Genomic DNA, 21,689 nt, shown 5'->3' with positions numbered 1-21,689 from the left:
ATAATTTAATAAGACTAGGGTAAGCTGAATTAATAAGCAAGCTGTGTCTAATTACTAGGCTTTATTTTGAATACCATAACTACTAGATATTTCTTCTCCCTGATGTGCTAATTTGGTAACTGGGAAACAATAATTTCAACACCCCTGTCACTCTGAGTATCCACTTCTACAAGACAGTGTGGATATGCAATTAATATATATCAACAGGGGGATTTGGGTCCACAAATGATGTATGAAAACTATTCCAGATGCAAAACAAGCCTCCTAAGCCCTTTCAAATTATAGAGGTAATGGTGATTAACAACTGATTCAGTGGAAAAAATTATTTTGTGCATTCAAAGCTTGAAGTACTGCCAGAAGGGGAAAGAATCAACAAAACAACATGGTCGGGCTAGATTGAATCCACAGAACATATTACAGAAGAGGCCCTTAACTGGCTGGGCAAAAAAATGGGCTTGCTCACCAGGTGAAGTTAATAAAAGACCCTTTGACCAAGATTTCCATGACAAAGCTCTGCTAATTTTCTCAAGAAGAATCTGCTCCAGTGGTGAGTCACTGCCCTTTTACTGGCATTATTCTAATGATATGAGTTGGAAGAAAAGGTCACAATTTAGATCAATGCCATCTTCGGATGACAGAGTGGGTGAGTCACCAAATGAAATTAATGCTCAAGCGTGGTTACCATTTTTGCTGTATATACTCTCCTCTGACACACTCTATGTCCAACACATTCAATGAGATATTTCAGGAGAGCCGGTTGCTAGGTTTCAGCCTCGCTCAAAGCTCTTCATCTCAGTACAGAAAGAAATATGGAAAATTTTCAAGATGATAATATTAAATTTACCACAAGGCAATCAAAGGACTCAGATGTCTGTATACTGACATGGGCCACTCTAGTGACTGACAAAATACAAAAACTTAAGAGAGCTAGAGCTGCAAAAACTTTAGAAATCATCCTAGCCATTCCTCTTACTTTATAGAAGACACTGAGATTCAGAAAGGGAAGTGACTTGCTTAAGACATGTTTAGTGGCAAGAAGAAACCAGAACTCAGACCTTCTGTCTCCTTGACCAATATGCTTCCCCCAAAATGGGCATTCTTGGTTTATATGTTTACTTTAGAGACTTTAGAGTCTACATAAACGTTTCTTATTTCTGGAAATGGGAAGCAGCAGCCAAGTGAACAAGATGGCTTTTAAAAAACATTTGAAAAGTTGGTCAGGTTTTTAATCTTTATTAAAATATTTATTATAAAGATGTGCTTGAACACTTCACCAAGTAAGATATACAAATAGAAAAGAAATACATAAAAAGCTCAAAATCACATGTCATCAGGGAACTGCAAATGAAAGCAATGAGACACAACCTATGCACCCAGTAGAATGGCCCGAATCCCAAACACTGACCACACCAAGTGCTGGCGAGGATGGGGAACAAGAGGAACCACCGATGGGGACACTGGTGGGAAGGCAAGATGGTGTGGCCACATCAAAAGACAGTTTGGTGGTTTCTTACCAAACTAAGCAAACTCAACGTGCCATATGGCAATTGTACTCCTTGGTATTTACCTGAACGAGCTGAGAACTTCTGTCACTCAAAACCTGCACATGGATATTTATAGCAGTTTTATTCATAACTGCTAGAACTTGGAAGCAATATGTGAATGGACAAACCATGGTATATCCAGCCAATGGAATGTTATTTAGCATTTTTAAAAATGAGCTATCCCTCTAAACCCACTTTGTTGAGTTTTTCTCATAAATGGATATCGTACTTTGTCAACATAATAAAGGCCATATATGAAAAACATACAGCTAACATCATACTCAATGGTGAAAAACTGAGAGCTTTTCCTCTACCATCAGGTACAAGACATGGATGTTCACTCTCACAACATTTATCCAACATACTAATTGAAGTCCTAGCTTCAGACAAGAAAAAGAAATAAAAGGTACCATTTGTAAGGAAGAAGTAAAATTTTCACTATTTGCAGATAACATGATACCATATACAGAAAAGACTGCACCAGAAACTACTGGAACTGAGAAAGAATTCAGTAAAGTCACAGGACACAAAATTAATATACAGAAATCTGTTACACTTCTATACACTAATAATAAAGTAGCAGAAAGAGAAATTAAGAAAAAATCTCCTTTGTAACTACACTAAAAACAATAAAACACCTAGGAAGAAACTTAAGCAAGGAGGTGAAAGACCTATACTCCAAAAACTATAAAACACTGATGAAAGAAATTGAAGATGACATAAACAAATGGAAAGATATTCTATGCTCATGGATTGGAAGAACAAATATTGTTAAAATGTCCATACTAAACAAAGAATCTACAGATTCAGGGCAATCAAAATACCAGCATTTTTCACACAACTATCAAAATACCAGCATTTTTCACACAATTAAAACAAATAATACAAAAATTTGTATGTAACCACAAAAGACCCCAAATAGCCAAAGCAATCTTGAGAAAGAAGAACAAGGCTGGAGGCATCACAATCCCAGATTTCAAGATATGCCACAAAGCTGTAGTAATCAAAGCAATATGGTACTGGCACAAAAAGAGACATAAAGACCAATGGAATAGAATAGATCCATGGAACAGAAATGCACCCATGGTCAATTAATCCATGACAAAGGAGGCAAGAATATACCATGGGAAAAGACAATCTCTTCAACAAATCATCTTGGGAAAACTGTGAAAGATGAAACTGGACCACTTTATTATACCATACACAAAAATAAACTTGAAATGGATTAAAGACCTAAATTTGAGACCTGAAACCACAAAACTCCTAGAAGACAACATAGGCAGTAATCTCTTTGACATCAGCTGTAACAACATTTTCTAGATAGGTCTCCTCAGGCAAGGGAAACAAAACATTATATGGTCTCTATCATTTGGGGAATATAAAAAATAGTGAAAGGGAATAAAGGGGAAAGGAGAGAAAATGAGTGGGAAATATCAGAGAGGGAGACAGAACAGGAGAGACTCCTAACTCTGGGAAACGAACAAGGGGTGGTGGAAAGGGAGGTGGGCAGGAGGTGGGGGTGACTGGTGACAGGCACTGAGGGGGACACTTGGTGGGATGAGCACTGGGTGTTATGCTATATGTTGGCAAACTGAACTCCAATAAAAAAAATGAAAGGAATAAAAAAAATTTTTTTTAAAAGGGAAACAAAACAAAACTATACTACTGGGACTACACCAAAATATAAAGCCTATGCACAATGAAGGAAACCATCAACACAACAAAAAGGCAACCTAGAAAATGGGAGAAGATATTTGCAAATGACATATGTGATTAACGGTTAGTATCCAAAATATATAAATAACTTATACAACTCAACACCAAAAAAGAAATAATCCAATTAAAAAATGAGCAGAGGATCTGAATAGACATTTTTTCCTCAGTGGATATACAGATGGCCAACAGACATATGAAAAGTTGTTCAACATCACTAATCATCAGGGAAATGCAAATGAAAACCACCATGAGATATCACTTCACACCTGTCAGAATGGCTAAAATCATAAATACAAGAAATAACAAGTGTTGGCGAAGATGTGGAGAAAAAGGAACCCTCATGCACTGTTGCTAGGAATGCAAATTGGTGCAGCCACTGTGGAAACAGTATGGAGTTTCTTTAAAATATGAAATATAGAACTACCATATAATCTATAATTCCACCACTGGGTATTGACCCAAAGAAGACAAAAACATGAATTCAAAAAGATATATGCACCTCTCTTTTTATTGTAGCATTATTTACAATAGCCAAGATACAGAAGCAGCCCAAGTGTCCAACCCATAGAGGAATGAATAAAGAAGATGTGGTATACACACGCACACTGGAATATGACTCAGTCATAAAAAAGAATGAGATCTTGCCATTTCCAACAACATGGATGGACCTAGAGGGTATTAAGTTAAAGGAAATAAGTCAGGTGGAGAAAAATACCATATGATTTCACTCATGTGTGGAATTTAAGAAACAAAACAAATGAACAAAGAAAAAAAGAAACAAACAAAAAACCCTTAAATACAGAGAAGAAATAGGTGGTTGCCGGAGGGGAGTAGGTGAGAGGATGGGTAAAATAGAGAAGAGGATGAAAAGGACACTTATCATAATAAGCACTGAGAAATGTATAAAATTGTTGAATCCTATTGTACACCTGAAACTAATATAACATTGTATGCTAATTATATTGCAATAAAAATTAAATAAATAAATAAAATATTTCTGTTATAATAAAATCTCATAAAACGTTACAAAATTTTGCAAATAAATTTTTTTAAATGAGCTACCAAGCCATGAAAGGACATTTCAATGCATATTAAGTGAAAGAAGTCAATCTGAAAATGCTACATGCTCTATGATTCCAGCTCTGTGTTATTCTTGAAAAGGCAAAACTATGGAGACAGTAAAAAGATCAGTGGTTGCCAGGGGTTGGGGTGGAGGAAGGATGAATATGTAGAGTACAGAAGTGGTTTTAAGACAGTGAGACTATTCTGTATGATACTGCAATGGTGGATACCTGTCATTATACTTTTGTCCAAACCCATGGAATGCATTCCACCAGGAGTGAACCCGAATGTAAACTATGGGCTTTGGGTGATGATGATGTGTCAGTGTAGGTTCATTGATTATAATGAATGGTTTCAATGTACTATAGTTTTCATTTAGGAACTTTTACAACTCACAGATTTTGGAATAAGAAGTTCGAAACACACATCGAGCCAGTTTGCAAGGTATATACAGTCTGACAGAGTGTCAGAAAACCCAGTAAAAATTCTTTAGAACATGAAAGATAATGACTTTACACCAAAGAAGTTGAAGCTTAATGCAGAGAGAAGAACTCTTTAAGCACCAAAACCCCCACTGCATATTCATAATGAAATAATTAAATATTCAAAATACCGATACTTATTTTGTTAAAGGAATTACGTGCATTTTAACATGTGATCAGAGTTCAAGAAGTTTGCTCCTTGAGATTACTGTGACACTTAAGTCATCTATTGTTTCTGTTTAGAGGGATCCTGCTCAAATGATCACCCCATTGACTGGGCTAAATCTCCTGGACTGGAGATCATCATGAAGTTATCCAAAGGTTATTAAAAGTAAGAAACGGATTGGTAGTAGTAGTAGTAGTAGTAGTAGTAGTAGTAGTAGTAAAATCAAAGCTAAATGAAACAGATAACAACATAAAATTCATCACTTGTTGTTATAGAACTGCTACAAATTAAGACCCACTGTATTAACATAAAGAACACACATCTTCTAGAAAGAAAGCTATATCTATTTCTGATAGATGAAGAACCATGTGTTCGAATGTTATAAAATATGAATAATGTGCATTCGGTAGAAAACACTGTGTTAAGGGCAGATATGGGGTCGAAGTCTGGAGGTTTCCCTGCCACTAGTGTGGGGTGAGCAGGCCTGCCTCTGTCCCCGCAATGCACTCCCTCTCCATTGCAGGCCTAGCTGCCTCAGGGACTCAAGGAAACAGAAAGCGTATGTTAATGTCAAACTCGATAGAAAGAATTCTATAAAGGGACATAATATGGAAGGATATTCATTCACTCAACACATGCACGGGGATACCTATTCTGTGGCAGGCACAGGACACCAGGCATACAGTGTGTGAGTAAAATTGGTCGATATGATGCTTACCTGCATGGAAATGCATGGACCACTAGTGCTTACCCAGGCAGAAATGGGGGTGGGGGTCAGGCCCGTTGAGAACCAAATTGTGAAGCTCCCCCCTGGAACTCTCTTAAGCACACCACTGGGCTCTTGGTGTTTTGAGAAGCTGGTGACCTATCCAAGGAACTGCAGTCATGGGGTTCCAGCTAGAAGTTAGAAATCCAAAATCAAGGCATGGGCACAGCCGTGCTCCCTCCAGAGGCTCTAGGGGTGGATCCTCCCCTGTCTCTTCCAGCTTCTGCGGGCCCCAGGCTTCTTTGGCTTGTGGCCACATCACTCCGGTCTCTGCCTCTGTCTTCATGGGGCATTCTCCTATGTGTGGGTCTGTTTCAAACTCCCTCTTATAAGGATACATGTGATTGCATTTAGGTTATGAGGGATTATCAAAGATTATCTACCAAGATTACCCAGGTAAACTCCTCCTTTCAAGATCCTTAATTTAATCACATCTTTCTCCATATAAGGTGATATCCACCCTTGACATAGAAGGTAATATTCACAGGATCTGGAAATTGGTGAGTATACCTTGGGAGTGCTATTTTTATCTTAGTCTCCCACAAAACCCTTGTGATAATATTGAGCCCACCAGATAATCCAGGATAATCTCCCTCCTGTAAAGTCGGCCAAATAGCAACCTTCACTCTATCTGCACCTTCACTTCCTTTTTCACAGGTTCCAAGGATTAAGATGTGATCATCTTTGGGGAGTCAATCATCTGCCTAGAAGACTATATAATATTACATTATGGGACTGAACTGTGTCCCCTTCCCCTCAATTCCTATGTTGAAGTCCTAACACCCAGTACTTCAGAACGTGATGGTATTTGGAGATTAAGTCTTTAAAAAGGTAGTAAGTTAAAATGAGGTTATTAGGGGGCACCTGAGTGGCTCAGTCGGCTAAGCGTCTGCCTTTGGCTCAGGTCATGATCCCAGGATCCTGGGATGGAGCCCTGCATCAGGCTCCCTGTTCAGTGGGGAGTCTGCTCCTTCCTCTCCCTGTCCTTCTGCCCCTCTGCCCGGCTTGTGCTCTTTTTCTCTCTCTTTCAAATAAATAAATAAAATTTTTTAAAAATAAAATAAAATGAGGTTATGAGGTTAACTCTAATCCAGTATGACCCATGTACTTATAAGAAAAGATTAGGACACAGGCATACAGAGGGAAGAGCATGTGAAGACACAGGGAGAAGATGGTCACCTACAACTGAAGGTTATTCAGAAGGAACCAACCCTGCCAACACCTGGATGTTTGGACTTCTGGCCCCCAGAAGAACTATGCAACAATATGTTTCTGTTGTTTAAGCCACACAGTCTGTGGTACTTGGTTATGGAGGCCTGAGCAAACTCATGTAGTAATCTAATCCAGAGAGCTACTATCCCATCACATTCACAGGTTCCATCCATAGCCAAGAGGCGGACAGGATACAAGGCGAGTACACCACGCAGTGGGACCCTGGGGGGGCACCTTAGAATTCGGCCTACCACACACGGCAATTCCCACCAGACCCTTCTACCAAGTCAGTTGGAAAAATTGGTTTAACTCTCTTGCTTATCCTATTTTAATGGGCTTTCCATCTGTTTATTGTTCATCTTTCAATCCCAATTCTAGTTGATCTGAGATGGGTCAGGAGGGAGGACTGAGCAAAGAGTGGAAGCAGAGGACTGAATTTCTAAGTAGAAGCAGCAGATATACTAGGTGAGGGGCACCTGGGTAGCTCAGTTGGTTAAGCATCTGACTCTTGATCTCAGCTCAAGTCCTGATCTCAGAGTTGTGAGCTCAAGCTCCACGTTGGGCTCCACACCACTGCTTTAAAAAAGAAAAGAAATACTGGGGGCAGGGGAAAGCATGGTGCCCTCAACCTGTTCTACATCCAATTTTTTTAAAGATTTTATTCATTTATTCATGAAAGACACACAGAGAGAGAGGCAGAGACACAGGCAGAGGGAGAAGCAGGCTTCACGCAGGGAGCCTGATGTGGGACTCGATCCCGGGTCTCCAGGATCACACCCTGGGCCGAAGGCTGCACTAAACCGCTGAGCCACCCGGGCTGCCTGATACATCCAATTTTTAAGAAAGAAATGGAATGAAGAAATGTAAGTAGACTCCACTTCTCACAGCTCTCAAACATTTTCATTTTCTATTGTGAATATTTTTAAAGCAATAACATCAGGCCATGAAATATACGCTTTTCTTTAAAACATGTATTTCAGGCAGCCCGGATGGCTCAGCGGTTTAGCGCCGCCTTCAGCCCAGGGCCTTATCCTGGAGGCCCAGGATCGAGTCCCACATCAGGCTCCCTACATCGAGCCTGCTTCTCTCTCTCTCTCTCCATGTCTCATGAATAAATAAATAAGATCTTTAAAAAAATAAAACATGTATTTCTTTTGTTTTTTGGGTTTTTTTTTAAAGATCTTATTTATTTATTCATGAGAGACAGAGAGAGAGGCAGAGACACAGGCAGAGGGAGAAGCAGGCTCCCTGCGGGGAGCCCAATGTGGGACTCAATCCCAGGACCCCAGGATCACGCCCTGAGCCAAAGGCAGAAGTTCAACCACTGAGCCCCCCAGGTGCCCCTAAAACATGTCTTTCTATAGCTACATATAGCTGAGAAAAATCAGATTATTTCTACTGAAACTTTTTTCTGTTTTTGTATATGTTAACGGGCCAGAGGTAAATTTGATGACATTGCTGAAAATCGCAGAATCACACAGCAGAGCACTGGCAAGTATTCGTAGACCCAGGTGCCAGGCTGCCTCTTTACCAGTATTGTCTATGGGACATGTGTTAAGTGGGACTCTAGCTGAATGACTGCAATCGCTATGTTCTATGAAAGCTGGTTAAACAGGAAAACCCCATGTGCCATAGCCACAAAGAGCATATCCAGCTGCACTGCTGCTTTGCCTGTATGCAGGCATAAAGCATGCCACCCTTGTGTTCCCGTGTTTATAAAGAACCATAGATGCAGTGGGGAGGGGTGGCAGTGGGGAGGGGTTGAGAGAAGGGATGTGTTAGGGCTTCAGAGCAGAGTGCTCTTTCCTGCGAACAGGAAGCCACAGAGATGGGAAAAAAGACTTTGATGACAATCCAACTGTTTCGGTTTTCTTCCTGAGGCAGAACTGACAAAATTTGGTACAGAGGGACCATGTTGGTATCTTGCCACTTACTAGGAGCCCAGCCCTCATGCAGCTCTAAGGTCCTTCGGAGCATGGCCCTGCACCAGGTCCTGCCCTGTCCTGACACTGACATTGGTTCCACGCTCCAAAGTGCATGACTCCCCTCCCTCTATTCATATCTATGTCTATATCCCTGTCCACATCCATCTCCATCCATATCTACATATGTGTACATAGTGCATACTGCCATTTTCATTTGCCAAATCTGTTGAGCCCTGCAGCGAACATGTTGGGAGCCTCACCAGCATCAAACCCCTTCCTCAGTGGTGGTCACTGAGTGGCCTAAGTTAACCAAGTGAATGATTCAGGACTGGGCACTTGTCCAGGCATAAATGGACCAATGCTTGGCATTGCCTGGCCAAAGTGATTATTTCACAGGTGGGAATGTAACCGGAGTTAGTTCAGAGTGAAGCCCAAGGGGTATGATCAGTGACAGGAAGACTATGTGTGGTGTAGATGAAACCCCAGAATGGCTGCAGCCATTTAGTCATCACAAGGCCAGAAAGCCTGAGGTTGTTGCCAACACACTGAGGAGAGAGAATCACAGATAAATGGGGTGGGAAGTCTACACTGTGCAAATGGATTGACCCCATCTCTTGCCTCTCCCATTGTTTAAGTCAGTTGGAACTGTGGTTTCTTACTTCCAGTTGGCCAAGAGCATTCTTACTAGTAAGTGCTAGGCACTGGGGATTCAGCGGTGACAGTGCTGAGCATACAGCATAGTGGAGGGAGGTAAACAAACAGGACAATTTCATCCAGTATTATGTATTGTGAGAGGCCTTTCTGGAGAGGCAATATGAGAGTTGATACCCAAAGGGTAAGAAAGAGCTGGCCCTGGGAGGATCTGGGGGGGGAGGGTCCCGGGCAAAGAGAATAGCCAGTGTAAAGCTGTGAGGTGGGAGTGAGCATGGGCAAAACAGCAAGGTGTACAGGAAATGAAGTGGGAAGCTCTAAGTAGTGACAGGTAAAATATTTGGAGGCAGGGGAATCATACTATGCATAGAGCAGATATGCCTGGGAAACTATTTCCAGTCTTCTCCATTAATTCCCTTACTTTTGAAACCAGATTCTCTTAAATGCCTGTGCTGTTTTTTCCCCTCTTTTCAAAGACAACAGTTAAGAATTCCAAATAAGAGGAAGGCATCAGAGATGCAGCAGTGGCCACTTCTTAATATGTCTAAGCTGTTTCTAAGAGGACTGTCCCCCCTACCAGTTTTCATGGAATTCCTTAACAGCACGTCAAGGTGATGGTCAGGGTCCCAAGAAAGCTCTCCTGATTTTAAGCTGAGTTTTCAATACATAGCATTTTGTAGGACTCTACCTTTGCTTATTAAAGTACCTATTTCGGGGCTGCTTTGTACAAACATCTTCAAGTCTAGCATTAAAAACATACACTGACAGTTCCCAATTTCCAGCAGCAATTCTCAAAACTGGCTTTGTCAGATATGGCCTGGTACAGACATGTATTTCCAGGCCCCACCCCCAGAGGTTCTGACTCAGTAGGTTTGGGCAGTAAATCATAGGTGATTCCAGTGGTTTCTGCAATGCCATTACATGTGTCCTGAGTTCCCTGGACATCTTATAGTCTGTACTTTTGTATGTAAATATGACTGTATATAATCTGTATATTTTGATACTGAGATGACTCCAATCTTTTTTACAAGTGGATGTTATTTACTGAGAACTAGCTAGAGCCCTTAGAAGCACAGAAAGGAACTGGGAGTATAATCAAAAGGTGGTTTGGAGGACCATGGACAAAGGCCAACTGGCACAAGGAAGGGGTGGCCTGCTGGACAGGGCTAGGAAGTAACTACCTCCATATTTAATTGGTCACAAGTATTACTCCGTTAGCAGTATTCGAAGCCCATTCACTCCCAAAATAATTTCCTTTAAAAAGCCACAGGCCAGGGATCCCCGGGTGGCTTAGCGGTTTAGTGCCTGCCTTCGGCCCAGGACGTGATCCTGGAGTCCCGGGATCGAATCCCACATCGGGCTCCCTGTGTGGAGCCTCCTTCTCCCTCTGCTTCTGTGTGTGTGTGTGTGTGTGTGTGTGTGTGTGTGTCTCATGAATAAATAAATAAAATCTTTTAAAAAAAGCCACAGGGTAAGATGCTGCTTTCTTACCACCCCCCGCCCTCCTCCCTGTTTCCTGCCACACCACTTCTGATGGGCCTACCAGATGGGGTATAACCAGGCCTTCCTGTCTCAGTACCCCTCAGGGCCCCCCCACCAGTTTGAGCATCTCTGGTCTACAATTACTGCATAAAAGCTTGTCCTTGACAACTCCATTTTATATGATATAAACAGAGGTAAACACGTATTAAAAAAACAAAGATATTAATAAATTTACTATTCATTGAATGAGGACACACCGAAGTGGCATTATGAACACTTTTTTAATGACAACAGATGGTAAATTCATACAAATTACAGGCTAGAATATAACGGATACAAAATCCATCCGGGTAACAGTTAGAAAAGTATCACTTACAAAAGTAAATCTGATTCAAGTGGCTAAAGAACTCAAGCCCCCCTTTTTGATAATTACACACAGCTTTCAAAATAGCGCATCTAAACCCTGCCCCTAGTCAGGGCACTATTCAAAGACTACAGCATACTCAATGACTCTACTGAGTTGAAGATTCTAACATCTTCAGCAAGGATGTCTGGAGACATCTCGTAACAGGTTCACTATGCAAAACTCAAACAAGAATATGTGAACGTTCTTTGCAAACTGTAAGGTGCTGTGCAGATGTTGTTAGCTATTGCTATTATTACTGTTCAGTGAGATTTCACTGAACTTGAGAAAAAGGAAGACTAGTCCGTGTAACTGACAAATATGGCTGATAGAACACCTTAAAAGGAATGCAGATACTACTCTCAAGTACGTGTAGTCATGAAACAGGAAAGAAAGTGTGGCCAGGAGCGATGGTAGTTGAGGAATCCCAGACTATTTTCATCAATAGATAAAGGATTCAACTATTCATAAATTACATGTAATAGTTATGGTTAGATTCCCGAAGTCCCTGAAAATAATTTATTTTCTCAGGTGACCCTTTCCCTTCTGCAAAAAGAAAAAGGAAATCTTGCCAAGTTATCATCGTGTTGCTTCAGCCCAGCTCTTGCAAAATTTATCTTACATGTAAGAGTAGTATGAACTAATTAAAGTTGTACTACTCTGTTGGAGGACACAGATCACTTGACTGCAGAGAAAATCTGCTGCTGACCTCAGACAAGTGACAAATTCTGTGCCACTGTTGAACCATTTATAACGTGGACCCAACAATGGTCTACAACTCGATCATAAATAAAACAATAAACATGAACTTGTCTAGAGATGAGAAATACACACTAGATATTTAAATCCTGCATTTCATGTACCTTTGGCCAGCATCTTTGCCTGGGTACACCTTATTTAACTGTTTTTACTGGTCTCCTTGGGTGCTCTAGCTGTATTTAAAAAATTTATCTGAAAATGGCAGATAAATATCAAGGCAATCAGTTGACTCTTTTGACAAAGGGGATGAGATTTTTCTGATGAAAATAGTCGAATTATTATAATGTATATGTTCGATTTCCATCCTTTTTTAAAGATATTTAGGCTCCTTCAGTAACAACTCAAAGTTGAATTCTGCTGTTACACGTAAAACAGTATCTATCCACTTGAAGAGATAATGATATCAGATGCATTCTATAACACATTTAACTTTCTAGCACAATGGGGAAGAAGAGATTATATTCTGGGGGGCAAAATAGGAGGCAAGGTGAGGAAGGTAGTGTCTTTATCAGTAGCCTGTGCTAACACTTCAAGTCACGCTTCCTAACTGAGGTTATTCTTGCAATCCATTTTCAAACAACAGTGAACATATTCCTAGCTTAGAACACGTATAAGGGCTCAATTGTAAGTTTCCTTTCTATACATCCTGAAGTATGTACATTGAGCACAAGGAAATCAGTGAGACATCTTGAAAAATAAATCTAAATGTCAAATACCGTACATCATCTCAAGAGCAGCAGAATACTGCGTTAACAGTTAAAACTCCAGGAAAAATGAACTGGTTTGAAGACAAGCCCTATATTATAACAATCCTAAATATCAACCTTAGCATCCAATTCTAACTTTCAAACACTTGGGACTTTTTCCAAGAGGAAATTACAACTGCTTTTGCATGAATCCCTGTTTACTTGCAGAAAAACACCCAACCCATAATATTTTCTATTCAGCAAATGTCTGAAATCAAACAAAATAATCTACCGTTGGACATTCATATTTTACAAACAGCATGAGATCCGAAAAGTACAAAACCTTGGCATTACAGAAAAGCAATTAGGTGGAGAACAATTCTAAGTATGACAAGGCATCTAAAGGGATGACCATTTAGAAATTCACCACATAGTATCCCAGACTCAAACAAGGGTCTTCTACAATTTTATATTAAATTTGTTCAATTTTATACTCAAACTGTAGTCTTTAAGAAAACACTTTACATTTAGAGTAACTGCTTAAAGACATTTCAAACTGTAGACAATATTCAACCATAAGCAAAAATAGTCCTACGATAATCATCTTTCACTTTTTCTCAAAAATTAAACACAAAAGCCTACTTAGCCTTTATGCCTAACCATCTCCGTCTTCCTTTAGTCCAGTTGCACAACAAAAAAAGGTGAACAAACAAATCAGTAATGGCTAAAATAGCCAGGGTCGCTGTATTAAGAATTACCAGTAACAGGAAATTGGAACAATGAGATATCTATCTAGTAAGAAGAGTAAAGGTAGAATGTGCTTTTTCAAGAAATTGGCCAAAAAGCACTCATCCGGGGAAAAAAATGCAAATAGCCGTGAGGTAACAAAGGCAGATTTTGAACTAAAACCAAACGTTCGGTGTATTGAACTAGCATTAGGAAATGCACATGGGATGTCAAACAAAATAGTGCTTATCTCCAGGCGGCAACAACACAGGGAATTTAAATTCTCTTCCTGTTTCAATACACATTTTTCCAACTGTGTTTTTAGACTACATACAAGTAGTATCAAGCAGCTGTAAAGAACAGACTAAGGATGCTGAAGTAAACCATAGGGTCTTTTTCTATCAGATAGGACCTCAAGAGGATGTAACTATAGATATCTGGGACATAACAGCTTTGATTAAAAAAAGACTTGACTAGCAATCCCAAGAATACTTACTGGATGATGATCAAAATAATCTTTCAGGATTGTTTATGCTTCCTACATATGTGAAAATGGACACATTCAATTGTAAATTCCTATCACAGACATTATTAAAAAGGCGGGAAAATAAATTGAAAGGGAGCTGACAAAAACCCTGTGATTAAAGCAAAACTTCATTGCTGAATGATAGAGCACAGCAGATCATTAAAAAGTTAGCCTAAAAGCACAGGGTAGCCTGCAAAAGCTGAGTGCCCAGGTAGCTATCTCTTTGCTTTGCTACCTAAGATACTTCAATAAACCAGTCCTTCGACATGAATAGGCGTGATTTGGCCTAGTCTTCCCATGAAATAATGTAATGAAAGATTCCTATGGACTAGGGATTACACTTTACGCAAAATTTCTCAGTGACATTCAGATGAAGTCCAAAATCCACAATTCAAGCAATTTTGCACAGGAATTTACAACCTAAAATCCAACAAACCAGGACTTTTGTGATAGTAAGGAAGAGTGTTTCAGCAAAAAAAAAAAATAGTTTAGATTTCTTTCCTTCACTGTGTGCATCTTCACATATCCAGAGAAGTAAGCCTTAAAACCAACCAAAAGAGAAAAATACTGTAAAACATTTCTGGTGGTGAGATAATCAAATTCTTCCCAGAACATGTAACTAAATTAACATACTTGTTAGTGACCAACTTAACTTTTCCAAATTTTCATTGGCAAATGAGAGGCTCATACAGTTAAAACTGATGATACAAATCATTGGATTAGAAGGACCAAAATTTACACTAGTCAAATGTGACTCCTTCAGATTGATTTTAACATGTTCTCAACTTTATTGAAATCATCAATATCCGAGACACATTTACCATTTTTAAAAATCAATTTAATGCTATCAAAAGGTGATGTTCAACTTAATCCTGTTTGCCTTCACGCCACTGTCGTGAGCCTTCATTCCAGGCCACATAAACAAAGAGGGCCAACACCACGTGGACGGCGACCACCGCAACAATAGCAGCATAAAAATAGCTGTCCCTATTGGACATCCCAAAGGCGCCTATCAAGAGAAAAAAAGTTTCCATTTTATTCCAAAATTTATCAAAGTGCAAAAAACAAAGCATACTAGTTTTTCTTAGCTACATATTTATTTAACATCAGGCAATTAAAAAGTAATACTTCGGGTGGTGATAAATCAAGAATTCGTTTAAAGATCTGAACACCTTCTATGCACAAAGAACATTATTCTGAGTGAAAACTATAATTATCACTTAAGGACTTTGACATAAAAAGGAGGACTTTATTTTCTTTTTCTACTAATGTCTGCCACCAAAGGTACATTCCCCCAAATTCCTCCTCCCACGTCAGCCAGTAAAAGAAAGGACCTGCAAGCTATTTCACAGAAAACCATCAACAAATACACTGTCACGCTAAAATAACTCAGTGATGAACAAGTTAATTTCATGAAAGAAGATTCATTTGAACAACATGATTTTTGAGAAGCAAAACAGAAACAGATGGAAGAAGCAAATTAAGAATATCCAGCTTACAGATTAAAAGAGATCATAAAAACACAGAATCTTAAATATACTAAGAGGAAAAATGTCTTGTTTTTTCATCTAAGATTACCTTCAAAAACATAAGACTTAGTCGTGAAATATAACCCAATAGGTACAGTGATCATTAAAGCTGTGAAGAACAGGAGCGTCTTCAGGGTAGATGCTAATGAACTTTCATTTCTGGAATAAAGTAAACAAAGAGAAAATCAGAACCTGTACAACCATATCCAATTGTTTTTGTGTCCATAAACACTATAAATATCCACAGAGAAGATGCTGGAGACCCTGCCTCTGCCTTGGAAGCAGTGGCCAGAGGAAGAAGAGTAGAGTCAGGGACTCAAAACTGGAAGATCCTAAAGACCCAAAGAACACCCAAGAGACTATGATTCAGATCCAGTGTGAGAGGAAGTATCAAAGTATGAAAGTGGTTTGTAGTCTCCAAAGTGCTACGCAAGTGTACCCTGATTACAGAATTTATAATGGAGGTAGCAAAGGAGATGGACAGAAAACAATTAATGCATGTTCCTTCACAAAGCATCCTCTCAAGTGCTAGCTGGATACAGTACACACAAGGTATGAAAATCTCCAAAAAAAGCAGCCTAGAACAATTTGGATGCAGCTGAAGGAAACTTACTTTAATTTCTTTGAATTAAATAGCTATAAGTGCAACTTAGATGGTCTTCACGTAACATGGATGCATTAAAAATTTATGTCAAAACACCTTCTATTCAGTAAATTCTATTTGTCCAGAGATTATTTTAAAATCAAGGAAATATTCCAACGGAGAAAAGTTTTGCTTCAGAATACAATAAAACTATTCTGAAGAATGCAATCACACTTTTCAAATTACATAAAGAAAAACAAGGCTTATACTCTGCTACTTAAAAACATGAATACGAAGATTAACATAAAAAAAGAAAAAAAGTCTTCATGTTCTGTCTCCTAACTCTGGGAAACGAATTAGGGGTGGTGGAAGGGGAGGAGGGCGGGGGGAGGTGAATGGGTGACAGGCACTGAGGGGGGCACTTGACGGGATGAGCACTGGATGTTATTCTGTATGTTGGCAAATTGAACACCAATAAAAAATAAATTTAGTATTAAAAAAAAAAGAAAAGAAAAGAAAAGAAAAAAAGACAGACGCCTGGGTGGCTCAGTGGTTGAGCGTCTGCCTTCGGCTCAGGTCATGATCCCAGAGTCCAGGGATGGAGTCCCACATCAGGCTCCCCGCAGGAAGCCTGCTTCTCCCTCTGCCTGTGTCTCTGCCTCTCTCTCTGGGTCTCTCATGAATAAATAAATAAAATCTTTTTAAAAAGATTAACATAAAAGCACAAACAAAATTGGATACAATAAAATGTCCATAATTTTAAAAAAAATTCACAATTAATGTATATCAATATATGGACCCATTAAAAAGAATCCTGACCATTACTCACAAACTAATCATGTGACAAATGAACAAGACAAACTATATCATATGTTTATCAGGGGTCTGCAAAATAAGGCCTAAGGGCCCAATGCCTATTTCTATAAATAAAGTTTAAATGGAACACAGGCATACCCATTTGTTTATGTATCATCTAAGATAGCTTTGGAGCTACAAAGGACAAGCTGAGTAACAGTGCCAAACTGTATGGCCCTCAAGATCTAAAATATTTACTCCCTGGCCCTTTACAGAAAAACTTCACCAACCACTGACATATGCCATTTCAATCATGTTAAAAGTGTGTGCATATAAAAAAGGACTCCAGATCAATATACAAAAATAACTTCCCCATTTTCAAAATGTTCCTTAATGTTGTTTCACTGACTTTTCAAAAAGTAAATCTACTCCAGCACTTGTCCCTTACACTGTCACAGATGAGCAGCCCTATGGAAAGTGAAGCAGTAGTAGGTTTCCAGAAACCCTGGACACATCTGTACCTCATACATACCACCACCTACATTCTAAAAGCAGTAAACCCTATAGTTTTAATCATTTAGCTTAAGGTCCTTTTTGTCTCTTATATCTAACCATCTCAGACTATCTTAACACACTTCACACTTTATGCTTATAGTCAGCATTGGAGTTAATTTTGTTTCTGGCAATCCTCAGAGGCTATGGTTTTTATCTGTATCTCTGGGAAGGAGACAGCCCAGCCTTCAAGGTCCCCCTCAAAAGAGCCTGTCCTCCAGGCACCTTTCCTGATCACTCGAACTGAAATGATTCACTGCTCTGGGACACAATCACACTTAGCTCATACCTGTTATTACAGCACTTAATGTGCCAGCTTGTTTCTTATATAGTCCTGCACATTTCTCTGGAACCTTAGAAAATCCAGGCAAAGGGTTCTTACAACTGTGTAAATGAGCTAGGAAGTTTCTGGAAGCCCAGAAGGGAAGGGAACAGCTCAAGTTTATGGTTTACAAACAATGGTCTACAAACTTTTTTGACTATTAATTAAACCATCTAAGTTTTGAGCACAAACCCCATATAAAGGCATATTGATTTTTTTAAACAGATCATCTACACACAAAATACCAATACATCCCTTAAAAAAGGAAACATATGCAAAAATAGATACTGAAAAGGATAATGCGAAAATAAACTCATGTAGAAGTTCTAGTATTTTCTTTCCATACTTCAGTGGATCATTTTTTAACATCCCACTACAGCGATCGCTGAGCTACACAATCCTCATCTGACATACTTATGCTCCTTTAAACATTTCCTAGCAGTAAACGTTTGGGGAAATTTATTGTGTAATCTTCATGAAGAATATGAGTAGTTCTACAGTAGGGCTATAAAGATTCAATGTCAGTTACCTGACCACTTCTTTCATGAATCCCAACAAAAAACATGACTTTCTGGAGGTTTCTATGGTTGAGTCCAAGGATGCATTTTAGGTATGCAAAGTTAAGATATCTAACCTGATAAAGAAACAAAGCTTGAGATTCTAGAGAAAGTGTTAAAACGTTCTTTCGTTCTTCAGATCATCTCTCTTGAGTATCTAATATCTGACCTGGTTTCCAGAAAACTTTATTATTGAAAAGATAATACCATATAAAAATGTGTTAAGGCAAACAAAAGCATTTATAGTTCCACCACTCAAACATAATTTTTTCTTTTCTACATGTTAATTTCTAGCCCCACATGCTCTACGTCAGGCATGGGCACATCTTAACAATTCATAGTTTATTTTCAACTTTTTTACTACCTTTACCTTAAGCTCCAATACTCGTTTATTCTGGATTATGACCTCACAAGTATGGGACTATATATAAAGTAAAGCCTAAAAACTTCTGAAAACTAGCAAACTTCCTCTAGTGTTTACAGGACATTTTCTCTTTGGCTTCCAGCCACACCCCCACCGTAGTTGGCAGTTCTGCTGGCATAAGCAAGCTTGGGTATAACAGGTAAATTATTCTAAAACAAAGCAACTGAGTGCCTGGGTGGCTGAGTGGGTTAAGCATCTACCTTCGGGCAGCTCAAGTCATGATCCCAGCATCAGGCTCCCTGCTCAGCGGAGTCTGCTTTTCCTTTTCTCTCTCCCTCTGCCCCTCCTCTGCCCCTCTGCTTGTGCTTGCCTGTGTGCTCTAATAAATAAATAAATATTTTTAAAAGAAATAAATACATAAAACAAAGCAACTGATGTTATTCAGTTGATTTCTTATATGTATCTCTCATGGGTGTTACAGAGACTTGTTAGAAATAAAGAAATAACTCAGAATGAACCTTACTGTTTCCCCACTCTTGAAACCACCTAAAGTTGACCCACTTCATAGGAACTTCTGCAGCAAGTGCTAGGCAGATACAGCTTACCACGTTTCCTTCTATGGCAAGCAAGACTTTCATGTAAGTAGATTTCACTGTAAATTCCACTAGGAAACACTAGAATCAGTCTAGGAGGGCTACACGGTATTCTAAGTATACTTGACCAAAAAGATCCCAACAACTAGTAAACAGTAATTATAAAAAACCGCTACAGTGACATCATGAGAGAGAAAAGGGTCACGGGGCTCCAAAGATCAGTCTTTGGAATCAATGAGATTGGTCACACGCCAGCTTCAACACTTACTGTGTCATCTTGGGCAAGTCACTCATCCAGAGTAACTTCTTCTTTAAAAAAGGGGGAGAGAGGGGAACTAAACACTTTCTTAGTTTGCTAACCCATGTAATAAAGAACCTAAGTTGAGTCTGGCACATAGTAGGTCAACATTCAATGGCAGCTAAATCCCTTCCCACCCTTTTGTCTACCGAGATATCATTGGCTAGGCTAGTGGGCCACAATACCATTCTACTCAGCCACCAGCCCCCATCCTACTAACTCCCCCAAATGAAGCAGTCTCAAACCAGGGCCAGCCCCTAACTCTCGTCCCTTCATTCGTTCATACAGCAAACATTTAAGCCCCGACGATGCAGGCCCCGTGGGGGGGCACGGAGATGGAGAAGGCCGGGTTCCTGTCCTCAGGGAGCTCACCCTGCAGTGGGGAGAGATTGCAGAGAGCAGGATCGCAAAACAGACGACAGCGAGAGGAAGTGCTAGGACAGAAGCAGGAGCTGAAGGCCCGCCGACCTCTCCCCTACGACCCCGGCTCCCGGCTCCCGTGCGTGCAGACGCTACAGGCCCCAACCAGCTTCCCTTCTCTCCGCCCCCCGGCCCCCCGCAGCCCGGCCACCGCAGGCCCGAGGGTCCAGACGTCACGCCCACCGCAGGCCCGCCCGCTCGGCTCGGGCCCTCCCTCACACCCCACTCCAGGCCGGGGCCAGGTGGCCTTGCGGTCAGGGCCCCTGCCGGGCCGGGGCGCCGCTCGGGGCTACCTGAAGTCGGGCGGCTGCAGCGCATTCAGCGCCGCTTTATCGAGGCGTTCCATGGTGCAGCCGCGCCCACAGCAGGGGCTGGGAGGCGGGCTGGGTTCGGGACCGCACTCCGTCCGCTCGGCAGGCGACCGGTAGAGGCGTGCCACGCCGGAAGTGCCGGCTAGCGCCGGGCGGCGGGACGCAATGCGCAAGTGCGGCGCGCCAGGGTGACGTAGAGCGCGCGGCGCGGGCGCGGGCGCAGGCGCGGGCGCGGGGGCTCACGTGACTTACCGGCCGGGGCTCCGCGGCGTGCGCCCTGCCAGGAGCTGCCTGCGCTCGAGGAGCAGGCCGGGCGAGTAGCCCAGCCACTCCACGTTGAGCCGGGACTTGCCTCGCAGCATGGTCTTCCGCGGAGGGCGGCGGGGTTAGCGGCCCCCGAGCGCGCGTGAGAAGCTTGGTGCCCCTCGGGACGGCCGTCGCCGAGCTGCGGTTTCCAGGCCACCGGAGCAGAGGGGCCGCCACGAGGGACGGCCGGGCAGAGGACTGTGGCCCTAGGCAACCAAGCAGTTTCCAGACACAGACACACACACACACACACACACACACACACACACACAAAGCGGTGCACGTTATTCCCCAGCCCTTGAGAAATGCTTCATAATTACCAACAGTGAAAGTCCAGCCGTGGGAAAGTGGGAGGAGTTAGTTTAACACTCACCCGAGTCCGTAAGCTAGTCAATGTCAGAGCTGAAAGAGCCCTTGCTGAGCGTGACTGTTCAGGCCTGACGACGCCGGTGACCCCAACTTCCACTTCAAGTTAAAAACATTTTGCAGCTGCTCAGAAAGCTGCCAATGAGACAACAGGGACTCAAATAGTAAGGGACAGATGGGCCTCCCGGGCCCGCGCAACCCGAGAGAAGTATAAACGAAAACAGCGCCGTAAGCCTGGGGTCAGCTTGACAAAATAAGGTTGCCACTGGCAGCTAATAAGAGGACAACCCTTACATGGTCAACGCCTGGAAAGGGCCGCTGACCACACATCTATTTTCTGCACCACATGGATACAAAGACCACATGTGAAATCATAACTAAACACGGCAGCTTAGGACAGTGTTGGGCGCTCCGGACTGGGAAGCAGGAAGCCTCGGTTTGAGTTCAAACTTGATTCCTCTCTGGGCCTCACCTAGACCTTAGGGGGACAAGAATCGCCTAATTCCAGAACTGGGGCAAAATCAGAATTTAACTGTGGGGTTGGCAAACTGTGGCCAGCCGGCTGAATACATACAGCCTGCCTGCCC

General features: G+C 41.3%; 1 protein-coding gene across 7 annotated transcripts in view; it reads right to left on the bottom strand.

The window, feature by feature from the left end:
- Nucleotides 1–21,309, bottom strand: part of VMA21 (vacuolar ATPase assembly factor VMA21) — a 75,519-nt gene extending 54,210 nt beyond the window's left edge. The window contains exons 1-4 of one of the 7 annotated variants that reach the window (XM_035711818.2): nucleotides 21,110–21,309; nucleotides 20,683–20,942; nucleotides 15,685–15,794; nucleotides 11,269–15,115 (exon numbers count right to left, since the gene is read on the bottom strand). In XM_035711818.2, coding sequence (XP_035567711.1) covers nucleotides 14,973–15,115; nucleotides 15,685–15,794; nucleotides 20,683–20,792 — 363 coding nt within the window. In that variant the 5' untranslated portion in view covers nucleotides 20,793–20,942; nucleotides 21,110–21,309 and the 3' untranslated portion in view covers nucleotides 11,269–14,972. Of the gene's footprint in view, nucleotides 1–11,268; nucleotides 15,116–15,684; nucleotides 15,795–18,416; nucleotides 18,522–19,985; nucleotides 20,073–20,412; nucleotides 20,598–20,682; nucleotides 20,943–21,109 lie in introns of those variants that run through there. The other 6 variants (XM_049107637.1, XM_025460740.3, XM_035711819.2 and 3 more) reach the window with 6 other exon arrangements.
- Nucleotides 21,310–21,689: the final 380 nt, after the last annotated feature.

Source organism: Canis lupus, chromosome X (genome assembly GCF_003254725.2).
Source record: "Canis lupus dingo isolate Sandy chromosome X, ASM325472v2, whole genome shotgun sequence".
Lineage (NCBI taxonomy): Eukaryota > Metazoa > Chordata > Mammalia > Carnivora > Canidae > Canis > Canis lupus.
Note: the sequence above shows the minus strand (reverse complement) of the source record. Positions and strands in the feature narration are given on the sequence as shown.